The sequence below is a fragment of the Globicephala melas genome, chromosome 9 (assembly GCF_963455315.2).
Source record: "Globicephala melas chromosome 9, mGloMel1.2, whole genome shotgun sequence".
Lineage (NCBI taxonomy): Eukaryota > Metazoa > Chordata > Mammalia > Artiodactyla > Delphinidae > Globicephala > Globicephala melas.
Window position 1 is genome coordinate 5,122,731 of NC_083322.1, and position 12,226 is coordinate 5,134,956.

Consider the following 12,226-nt stretch of genomic DNA (forward strand, 5'->3'; position numbering starts at 1 on the left):
GCTACTCTTGGTTGCAGTGCACGGGCTTCTCATTGCGGTGGCTTCTCTTGTTGCAGAGCACAGGCTCTAGGCGTGCGGGCTTCAGTAGTTTTGGCTTGTGGGCTCTAGAGCGCAGACTCAGTAGTTGTGGCACACAGGCTTAGTTGCTCCGCGGCATGTGAGATCTTCCTGGACCAGGGCTTGAACCTGTGTCCCGTGCACTGGCAGGTGGATTCTCAACCACTGCACCACCAGGGAAGTCCTGATTTTCATTATTGCACAATGTCTATTAACACTATTTCTGTGTCACGGGGCTTCTTAACTTTTTTATGTCTTGAACTTTTTTGACATCCCAGTGAAGCCTGAACTCCTCAGAATATTTTAATGCAAAACCAAAAACATTGGTTTTACAGAGGAAATCAATTATATTTGAAATATAGTTAACTTAAATATAAAAGTTACAGCATATGGTGCTTCTCTAATGCATTAATAAATTTGGCAGTAAGTCTAATAACTACCATAATTTCAAAATAGTGATGAACTTAAATGACCTATTAGGTATGTGCAATAACTTTTGCTATGAAAATAATGCGAGTTCTATTGGTGCAAAGTCACAGTAGTGCTGATAATATTGTAGTTTGCTGAGCATAGTCAAAATAGAAGGGAATGCTAAATTTAATTCTGTACGTACTTTAAAATATGCACCTGAGAATCGGAACCCCTGCTCCTTCAGCATCATGTTTATATCACTCAGGTACACTGATCTGTTAGTCATCAGGTGTGTTGTTAGCCCTTCTGCTGAGCACTTTGAAGAAGTAGAGGTGATGGTCCTTCCTTCAGGCGGTGTCATAAGTTGACTGAGGGTGATAGCCAGTGAGTGCTTTTGGGATTATGAGATTATTCCACACCAGGGCTGTAGTGGAGCCAGGGGGTAACAGATGAATCAAAAGCTGAGTAAAAAAATTAAAAAGCATATGTTCCAAATGATGGTAGTACTCAGATATTAAGGTACAGTGTTTGATAAATAATTTGCAAAATATAATCTTGTTATGTTGATGCATTTGGTAATTCTAGGGGCAGTGTTTTCATCAAAGCAGTAACGTTTCTGTGAAGTATTTAATTAGAGTAAGTAACGTTTTGCCAGGTATTTTGAACCATATAGACTTTCTCTTGGTCAGTGACCAGGTGTTGCTTTGCTTTAACATTTAGATATAAAAATGTATGAAACTTTTTTCTTTTTATTTATTTTTTTCACATCTTTATTGGAGTATAAATGCTTTATTTACAATGTTGTATTAGTTTCTGCTGTACAACAAAGTGAATCAGCCATATGCATACATATATCCCCATGTCTCCTCCCTCTTGAGCCTCCCTCCCACCCTCCCTATCCCACCCCTCTAGGTGGTCACAAATCACCGAGCTGATCTCCCTGTGCTGTGCAGCAGCTTCCCACTAGCCATCCATTTAAAAAAATGTATGAAGTCAGAATGGCCATCATCAAAAAATCTAGAATCAATAAATGCTGGAGAGGGTGTGGAGAAAACGGAACCCTCTTGCACTGTTGGTGGGAATGTAAATTGATACAGCCACTATGGAGAACAGTATGGAGGTTCCTTAAAAAACTATAAATAGAACTACCATACGACCCAGCAATCCCACTACTCAGGCACATACCCTGAGAAAACCATAATTCAAAAAGAGTCATGTACCAAAATGTTCATTTCAGCTCTATTTACAGTAGCCAGGACATGGAAGAAACCTAAGTGTCCATCAACAGATGAATGGATAAAGAAGATGTGGCACATATATACAATGGAATAGTATTCAGCCATAAAAAGAAATGAAATTGAGTTATTTGTAGTGAGGTGGATGGACCTAGAGTCTGTCATACAGAGTGAATTCAGTCAGAAAGAGAAAAACAAATACCGTATGCTAACACATATATATGGAATCTAAGAAAAAAAATAAAAGGTCATGAAGAACCTAGGGGTAAGACGGAATAAAGACACAGACCTACTAGAGAATGGACTTGAGGATATGGCGAGGGGGAAGGGTAAGCTGTGACAAAGCGAGAGAGTGGCATGGACATATATACACTACCAAACGTAAAATAGATAGCTAGGGGGAAGCAGCCTCATAGCACAGGGAGATCAGCTCGGTGCTTTGTGACCACCTAGAGGGGTGGGATAGGGAGGGTGAGAGGGAGGGAGATGCAAGAGGGAAGAGATATGGGAACATATGTATATGTATAACTGATTCACTTTGTTATAAAGCAGAAACTAACACACCATTGTAAAGCAGTTATACTCCAATAAAGATGTTTAAAAAAATGTATGAAACTTCTTAATTAAGATACATCTTTTGTTTTAGGATGCAAAAAGTTTTTGTAAGCTACCAACTTTTTTTTTTTTGCGGGCCTCTCACTGTTGTGGCCTCTCCCGTTGCGGAGCGCAGGCTCAGCGGCCATGGCTCACGGTCCCAGCCGCTCCGCGGCATGTGGGATCTTCCCGGACCAGGGCACGAACCCGTGTCCCCTGCATCGGCAGGCAGACTCTCAACCACTGCGCCACCAGGGAAGCCCCCAACTATTTTTAAATAAAGATTGGAATAAATAGTTTTAGTACATAAATTCTAAGAAAATTGTCTTCATTATATTTTTCATCTAAAAGGCTTGAGTTAATTTTAAGGTATAATGAGACATATAACAGCGTGGAACCTCTGGAACAGCCTCATTGACATCGCTGCCCCACTCATCACTGTGGGGAAAGTTACTTAATCTCTCTGAATCTTCCTTTTCATCAAAACTAAAATGAGGGTAGTAAGAATCCACACTTCACAGAATTGTGTAGTGAGGTTGGGACACAAAAAACAGGGCTTTAGTAAATGTTTTTGATGAGGAAGACACTGCCATTACTCTTCTTCCCTGGAAGAGAAAATTGTTAAGCACTTAAAAATAATGTTAGTTCCAAATGCTTCTCATTTGATGTTAGTACTTCTTTTTCACAGGTTCCCCTTTATGGGCCAGTCCGTGACTGGAACACAGACTGGTGATGGCCAGACTCTCCTTCCACAGGCAGTTACTCAGGTACCGCTGCTTGTAACTAGTCACTTAAGAATGCACGTTTTCCTGTGTCTCTCGCTATTCTTTATGGTGAGGCCTCTTCCAAAAAATAGTAGAAGTCCTAGAACACAGCCAGGATGTACCAGTATTATCAGCTCAGCAGAAATAAAGACATTTTATTATTTTTTAAGGGAAAGGCAAAGTTTAAAAATTGACAATTTCTGAAAAGGATCTACATTTTTAAGGGTAGAAGGTCACTTGGAGGGAAGCCAAATGCTTAGGGTTTGGGGGTTTGCTTTTATTTACTTTCAACCCCACAGAGATATTTTCATGTCCTGCATTTTAGAATTCATTCATTACATTTAAATGTAAAACTGCTATAAAATGTAGAAAATAATGATTATAATCATTTTATTTAGATACAGATAGTCATGTTCTACAGTTTATTCCTTGGAATAATTTAGTTTTTGAAATATTTACTGTTCACAATAATCAGCTTTAAAAAGTGTAAATATTTAGTGTCAAGCAATATCCAGGAAAGAAGAACTGCTCATTTCATATTGTGTTTTCTTCTTTTTTTTTTTCAAGTATCTGCCAGGGTGGGGGGAGGAAAGAGAGAAGCTGCCTATTTTCTTTATGTCTTTCTGGCACTTTCTTCTTTACCCTGCTGGTTAACGCTTCAGGTTTATTATGCTGATAATTGTATTCTTTTGATTAAAAAAGAGAGACCATCTGACACAATGGAAAAGCATAGGCTTCATAGCTGAGTTTTAAAATAATCTGAGTTCCACTATGAGTTTATTGTGCAACTTTGGGCATATTTTTTAACTTCTGTTTCCTGATCTGTTAAATGTTACACCACCTGCTTTGCAGTATTATATGGTTTACATGTAGTGTATTCTGGGTGCTGGTATCATTTTTAGAAATTACCTTATATACAGCTCATACCTAACAGAATTTGTGACAACTCAGTAAAGCCTTTTTCAAAGTTAATTCTGTTTATCAGGCTGTTGCCAGGGAATTGTGAGATGATAACTATTTGGTCTCCCTGGAAGATATAAGACATTTAATGAGAAAATAAGAGTAACATTTTTAATTAGTATATATTTGTTTTATTATTTGTGTCTGTTAGAGATATTGGTTTTTGTTCATAAATAACTTTGTGTTGTGGAGTGGAATTCAGTAAATCTGGAGCCCATGTTTCAGTCTTAGTTGCAGAAGAAACCAGGTAGATTTCATCAAAAAGTGGGGTTCTACACGGATCTTTAGCTAAGTATAATACTAACACTATTTGATTTGCCCTGCTATTATATCTCTGATGAATAACCCCTTCAGACATATTTGTTTTTCAACTGAAATCTAGCAAATATAGTAGTTCAGAGATAGTTTAAAATGTTCAGAAATTAAGTTGTCACCACAAAATTCATTCTACTTTTTATAAAAATGAAAGTTTTAAAGATGTCATAAGAAGTTAAAGTTCTTTTCCCTCTCCATTTCTTTTTTTCTATTTCATTTTTTAAACCTTTTTTTTCCCCCTTGAACTGAAATGTGGAATAAACCTATTTGTAAATTTTACTTATTTTAGGATGGCAGTATAACACATCAGATTTCTAGGCCTAATCCTCCAAATTTTGGTCCAGGCTTTGTCAGTAAGTATAAATCTAATTAGTTACCTGTTCTCTGGGGATTGCTTGTTTGCACTGTATTTGTGTTCTTTTAAAATCTTGGAGTTAGTTTAGGTATGTTATTTTAAGCCGAAGTGCCCTGTCTTCTATTAAACATCACTGCCCTATTTGGCATCTTTTCCTCAAGGCATGTATTTCATTCCTTTTTTTCTGTGCATGAATAATTATGGTTAGAGATAAATATTTTAATACAGAAAGATCATCTTCCCCGTTCTCTTCAGTGTTGCTGCTATTTTTTGTATATAGATTGGGCACTTTACAATCTGTAGAATTAAACCACTTCTTTTCTAATGACTGTCTGCCTAAGTGACAAGGACACTAAATGGGAACAACAAAGGGAGATAAGCTGGGTTAGCAGCATGGTGTGAAGTCAGGGCTGCAGGATGCCATTGACCCTTTCTAGTTACTTTCAGGGGTCCCAAGGTGGTTCAGGATAGCGTTTAAAGTTCTCCCCAAACTGAACCTTTCTGAAATCTTCAGACTGTTTAGCTAACTTTTTTTTCACCATTATTTTTCATTTTGCTCACCTCTGCTCTCCTGGTTCCAGAAACCAGAAAGGCTTTCCTTGCGGTAGGTCTCATTCTACCAGAAGCAGAACTTCTGAAATCTTGTGAAAAAGCCTGTTCTGAAAAATGCCCTTCAAATTTGGTAGACTAGATTTCAAGTTCATACATGTACTGGAACTTCTGGGTTTAAGAACAAACCCAAAGTCTGACCTTTTGAAATTACCCCTGCACTAATTATTATAATTTGCATACATATTCGCATTAAAAACAAGTAAACAACTGTAACCAACTGGCTTTTTCTGGCTTTATTGTGCCCATTGGCTTTGGTTGGATTCTTATTGTATGACAATATTCTGTTATCATTGATGTAATTTTTCAGCTAATGTCCTTCTTGGAATTGTATTTATTTATTTCTTTGTCTTAAAGTGAGTCAAAAAGGTATATTCTGAATTTCACAACCATAAGGTGACTTTTTTTTTTTTTTGAACTTGGCATCAGTGAAGTAAAGTGCCCTTAAAGAATTAAGAAGGAATATTGCTACAAGATGAAGAGATACAACTATTTGGGGAGATATTAATGACAGTCATACAAGTAGAGAAGATTTTACTTGATTAATGGCTTATTTATAGACGTATAAATGACGAAATTCATAAAAATTACCAATGTTTTTAACTTACGGATTTCCTCTATAAAACAGACTTCATTTTGGTCCTTTCTAAAGCTTTCTAGGTTCCCTCCCTCATAGTTTAGGACATACTTTCACCATTTAGAAATAGGGGAAACCCATAAACTTAGGGAAATTAGCATGGGAAATGATACCTAATCCATGCTCTGGACCTTAATAGGTTATGTCTTACTTTGTCTCTTCAAAATCTGTAAAGTTGAATTAATCAAATACAAATATAGTTCAATATATAGTTTGGCTTATGGGTTAGAGAATTTGATAGTTTAGTAGATAAATAGTGTTCCATTAGATAAGTCTTTTGCTTTTCAAAGATTGGGTTTATAATATTTATAAGTATGAAGTTAGCCTGTGTCCTGAGAACATGCATTCTTTGGTTTTCTTATATATTTTTCTAAAATTTTATACTTTATATAGTTATTTACTATTATGTTTTCAAAATATCTATTACAAGGTCATGATGAAAATGTTTCCTTACAAAATGGATTTGTGTAACTTATATTGGACTCTTTAGAAAATTAACACAGGTGAATTTTAATTTTTTTCCTCAGATGATTCACAACGTAAACAGTATGAAGAATGGCTTCAGGAGACCCAACAGCTTCTTCAGATGCAGCAGAAATATCTTGAAGAACAAATCGGTGCACACAGGAAATCCAAAAAGGCCCTTTCAGCTAAACAACGTACCGCCAAGAAAGCTGGGCGTGAGTTTCCAGAAGAGGATGCAGAGCAGCTCAAGCACGTCACTGAACAGCAAAGCATGGTTCAGAAGCAGCTAGAACAGGTAACAAATAGGTTTGCAAAATAGAAGCAGTTGTTAATGCATAGAATGTTTTGGTCTGTCATTGATTAATTGTAAAGGATTTCGATTGGTGTTAAATGGCACACAGAAGTGCACTGTCAAAGTGACAGCTCTGAGACCTCTTACTAACTGAAGAAATAACCCCTGTCCTTGCCCCAGAGTCGTGGTCACACAGCACGTACTTTGAGTAAGCGCCACTGATGAGATAAGTTCTCATAAACTGTTTTCATGCTGGTATAGCTAATACAGCTGGGGAAATTCAGTTACGTTCCCTGTTCTGAGAAATCACTGTGCAGAGTCTTAGCTTTCCTGAGGACAGCTCATGGGGAGATCCTAGGCTTTCTACTTGGAGTTGACCTTTGCTTTGCCATGTCCTTTGGTTCCTTAGTTTGTAATGGAATTTCAGATAGAGCATTTGAATCATTCTGGTGGGGTTTTTCTTGTTTTTTTTCCCCATAGTATGTTTTTATTAGTATTCCTTCTCAATATCATTTTGGTCTTAAAGTACATTGGTGTATCTTATGTAAAGGACTCATTCATGAAAAATGAGATCATTTTGCTGTTACCTTCCATTATGAGCCTGATGTTTTTGAAAATGCACATACTGAAATATCAGTTATACTCAAGAAGAAGTAAAATTTAAAATTTTTATTTAGTGTTCAAAATGTGTTAAGTGGCCACTCCTAGTTACTCAATGAATTAAAAACTTAGGTTCACACACAAACCTGTACACAAATATTGACTGCATCTCTAACACACTCACCAAAAACTGGGAACCCCTGGACTGTCCTTCAGTATCTTGACTGTGGTGATGGCCACACTAATCTCTACCCATGTTAAAGTTCATAGAATTGTACACCAAAAAAGGTCAATCTTGCTTTTGATTGTCAATTTAAATCTTACTCCCAATGTTAATAGTGGAAAGGGAGGAATTCAGAGCAGATTGAATCAGTAAAAATCACAGAAGTGCTTTCTGTGTAGTGAACACAGTTACATGCCCCGTCTTACCTGACGTTCTCTATAACCTTATGAACAAGGTAGTATTATCACCATGTTACACATGAGGAATCTGCTGAGTCATTGTGGAGGTAGGTGACATAACTGATCATTGGAGTAGGGATTTCAACTGAGGCGTTTTATCTCCAAGCTATAGCTACCACAATAATGTCCCAGCAATAAGCTGATTACAGTATGATTTCCATTGTTTAAAACCAGGAATGAGATGTGTCCTTTCTCTTTAAATTTACTTTCTGGGGCCGTGTTTATTTCAAGTAAAAATGCTTTTAAGGGTTTCTTTATAACTTATTTTTAGCCTTTTTATTGCCTTCTGGTATTTTTATATAAATTTTTTATGACGAGGGCCTAGCTTTTTTGCATATCCATGGATCAAATCCTATTTAGAAGGTAATACTATACTTGGAAAATAGGACACATCATCTGCTACAACATAGTTGCCAGCAGTCCAGTGTAATCTTATTAAGACAAGCAATTCATGACAACGTTTTTAAGAGAATTTTAAAATGTCACGGCAAAGGCGTGGATCACCACATTCTGTATTCCAGTTAGTGTTCTGGTGCCTTATGTGTGTTCATACTCATTCGCCAGTCCGATGGTAATTCCTCAGTTCTAGGTAGTAAGCCAGTCAGGAAAAAGAAGAAAAGAAGTAGGAGTTGCCACAGCTACAGGAAAAGAGACCAGAACCATTATGTGCAGAGAATATGCTAGTCTGCCTGGGAAACTGTTGAAAATAAGTTGAAAACCTGTCAGAACCGGCTCAGAGTACTAGTACAGTACACAAAAATTGAGTGCTTTTGGAGGGTATGTACATCATCTTGCACCCCTTTCTCCCAGCTCCCTAAGTGAGCTGGTGTGTCCTTAGGACACAGGTTGTGTCTTCATTGAGGTTGGTCTGTAGTGTCTGCCCATGGGGGTACAAAGACTTTCGGGGATTAATTAACTGACATAAGTCAGTCATTATATTAGGAGCCTCTTAGGAACTGTTCAAAACATTACCTCAGAGCTTTTACATATTTCAGAAATTATAATTTGAATACGTTACCCATTAAATTCAAGGAGTTTTATTACCAATCTAGTCTTTTTAACCTGGAGGGGAGGGTGTGGTATATGTACAGGTAATTCATCTTGTCTTAACATGTTGTACACTTTTGTATACTTAAGAAATGAAATCTTAACACGTTTAAATGGTTAAAGTTTGAGTTAAATCTCACGGTTAGTCTAACCTTATATATATATATATTTTTTTTTTTTTTTTTTGCGGTACGCGGGCCTCTCACTGTTGTGGCCTCTCCCGTTGCGGAGCACAGGCTCCGGACGCGCAGGCTCAGCGGCCATGGCTCACGGGCCCAGCCGCTCCGGGGCATGTGGGACCTTCCCGGACCGGGGCACGAACCCGCGTCCCCTGCATCGGCAAGCGGACTCTCAACCACTGCGCCACCAGGGAAGCCCTATGGTTTTATTTTTATATGTAGCTTAGTTTATGACTCAGAGAAAGATTTTCTTAAATATTTATTTCAGAAAAATGTTTTTCAAATTTGTTTTTGGTATTTCATATTCAGAAACATGCTATTATTGAAAAGCTTGGCAGTTTTAGTTGATCAGTCCTTCCTTTCTTTTTTTTTCCCCTTGGTGATTTCTGCCATTGCCTAAGCAAGATATTTTTGCCTCTGCCTGATCTAACTGCGTTCTCTATAACCTCCACCATAATCGTCAGCCAGTGTTTTTATTTGATACCCGTAGCACATATAAACGAGTAAGGTTTAATTTTGCTCTTCCAGATTCGTAAACAACAGAAAGAGCATGCCGAGTTGATTGAAGATTACCGGATCAAGCAGCAGCAGCAGCAGCAGCAGCAGTGCGCCATGGCCCCGCCCACCGTGATGCCAGGTGTCCAGCCCCCACTGCCCCTGGTGCCAGGTGCCGCCCCGCCCCCCATGAGCCAGCCCAGCTTCCCCCTGGCGCCACTGCAGCTACAGCACCAGCAGCACACCGCGGTCATTCCCGGCCACACGAGCCCTGCGGGAACGCCCAGTTTGCCCAGTTTCCCTGGGTGGCAGCCTCCCGGTGCTCCTTCCCGCCCCACCCTCAACCCTCCTAGGATTCAGCCTCCAGTGGCCCAGTTACCAATAAAAACTTGCCCCCCAGCCCCAGGGGCAGTGTCAAATGCAAATCCACAGAGTGGACCGCCACCACGGGTGGAATTCGATGACAATAACCCCTTTAGTGAAAGTTTTCAAGAACGGGAACGTAAGGAACGTTTACGAGAACAGCAGGAGAGACAACGAATCCAGCTCATGCAAGAAGTAGATAGACAGAGAGCTTTGCAGCAGAGGATGGAAATGGAGCAGCACGGCATGATGGGCTCAGAGCTAAGCAGCAGGACACCTGTGTCCCAGATTCCATTCTACGCTTCTGACCTGCCTTGTGATTTTACGCAACCCCCAAGACCCCTTCAGCAGCCTCCGCAGCCGCAGCAGCAGGCGGGGCCGGTTTTACAGCAGCAGAACCTACAGCAAGGGTCTATTAATTCACCGCCCACCCCGAATTTCATGCAAACCAGTGAGCGAAGGCACATGGGACCTCCCTCGTTTGTTCCTGACTCACCGTCAATTCCTGGTGGAAGCCCAAATTTCCATTCTGTGAAGCCGGTACGTGGAGGTGTTCCTGGGGCCAGCTTCCAGCAGTCCCCGGTGAGGCCTCCTTTTACACCCGCTTTACCTGCGGCACCTCCAGTGGCTAATAGCAGTCTCCCCTGTGGCCAAGACCCGGCTGTAAGCCGTGGACAGAGTTACCCAGGATCAGCCCCATCTCTCATTCAGCTGTATTCTGACATAATCCCGGAAGAGAAAGGGAAAAAGAAGAGAACAAGAAAGAAGAAGAAAGACGACGATGCGGAATCTACCAAGGCACCTTCTACTCCCCATTCGGATGTAACTGCTCCACCAACCCCGGGTGTCTCGGAAGCTGCCTCTGCTCCCGTAGTGAACACACCCGGCGAGCTCCCTCAGCAAGGAGAACCCGAGGCGGCGGAACCGGGCGGCCTATCACCTCCTGACCCGGCAGCGGGCCCGCTGCGCACAGAGCCAGAGAACGAACTGCCCAGCGGTGACTTCGCACGAGGGACCCCAGGTCAACAGACCTGTGCGAGTTCAGAGGTGGATAAGCGCCCCATCGACGCGCCTGCCCCCTCTGGGGAGATGAAACTGGAGTCAGCTGAGCCGGAGCAGCGCCCGGGCCCAGATGGGCCTGAACTGGAGGAGCGCCCTGGGGATCGGGCCAAAGAAAGGGCTGTGGCCGGCGCTGCCTGCCCGGGGCAGAGTCCTCCCCGACCTGCCGGCGCTCCTGCTGCCAAGGGAGATTCAGGCAATGAGCTTCTGAAGCACCTGCTGAAAAATAAAAAGGCATCTTCCCTTTTAAATCAAAAACCGGAAGGGAGTTTTTGTTCAGAAGACGATGGTACGAAGGATAACAAACTGGTTGAGAGGCAGAACCCAGCCGACGTGGTAAGTGTGGCTCAGGAGAACAACTTGCTTTTTTCCCCTTTTATTTTAAATTATGGTTACAACAGATTAGTGCCAACTGCTGTATTGATTTCAACGCTATCTTTTATAACCTTTTTACTCTGGAGTAAAAAACCGCAGACCTCATGTTTTGGTTTATACCTATAAACTATATCAGGTAATAATTTGTTTACTGTATCTTTCAAAAATCAGAGAGCTGTAGGGTCATGCGTTTCATACGTAACATATTCCTGTCAGCTGATTATCACCACATTGAGTTGATCTAACTAAAACAAAGAAGTAAACATCTACATGTCCTAACTGCAAATAGAGTGCAGTTTCCATTAACCTCTTTGAAATATAGAAAATAGCTCACGCACCCTGTTAATACCCTTGGGGACTCTCAGGAATAACCCATATTGGGAATCTATTCTGTTGCAAAGTATTAATACTTTATAGAAACACAGTTTTACAGGTAGATGCTATTTTATCTTTGTGGTTTTCCATGTGTCGATATTTTGCCCTTTTTAAGTTTTTAAGTGTTAGACTTCTTTTTTTTTTTTGGCTGCGTTGGGTCTTCGCCGCTGCACGCGGGCTTTCTCTAGTTGCAGCGAGCGGGGGCCACTCTTCGTTGCAGTGCGCGGTCCTCTCCTGTTGGGGAGCACGGGCTCTAGGCGCACAGGCTTCAGTAGTTGTGGCATGCGGGCTCAGTAGTTGTGGCGCGCGGGCTTAGTTGCTCTGCAGCACGTGGGATCTTCTAGGACCAGGGATCGAACCCGTGTCCCCTGCATTGGCAGGCGGATTCTCAACCACTGTGCCACCAGGGAAGTCCCCTTTTTAAGTTATAGAACATTGGATTTGCTTTTGTTTTTTCATTTGATGAAGAACTTTGTTGTAAATATACCTTTACAAGATTCGATCCCCTGCATTTCAGTGAACTTCCTTGACATATTTCCCAAACTGAAGTTTTCTAGGTTGTAGGAATTGGTTAACT

General features: G+C 40.8%; 1 protein-coding gene across 2 annotated transcripts in view; it reads left to right on the top strand.

Moving 5' to 3' along the window:
- KMT2C (lysine methyltransferase 2C) overlaps nucleotides 1-12,226 on the top strand; it is a 292,837-nt gene that overhangs the window by 256,567 nt on the left and 24,044 nt on the right. For both annotated transcript variants that reach the window (XM_060305074.2, XM_060305075.1), the window contains 4 exons: nucleotides 2,986-3,064; nucleotides 4,626-4,689; nucleotides 6,465-6,697; nucleotides 9,511-11,235. In XM_060305074.2, the coding sequence (XP_060161057.1) occupies nucleotides 2,986-3,064; nucleotides 4,626-4,689; nucleotides 6,465-6,697; nucleotides 9,511-11,235 (2,101 nt within the window). The remainder of the gene's footprint in view (nucleotides 1-2,985; nucleotides 3,065-4,625; nucleotides 4,690-6,464; nucleotides 6,698-9,510; nucleotides 11,236-12,226) is intronic.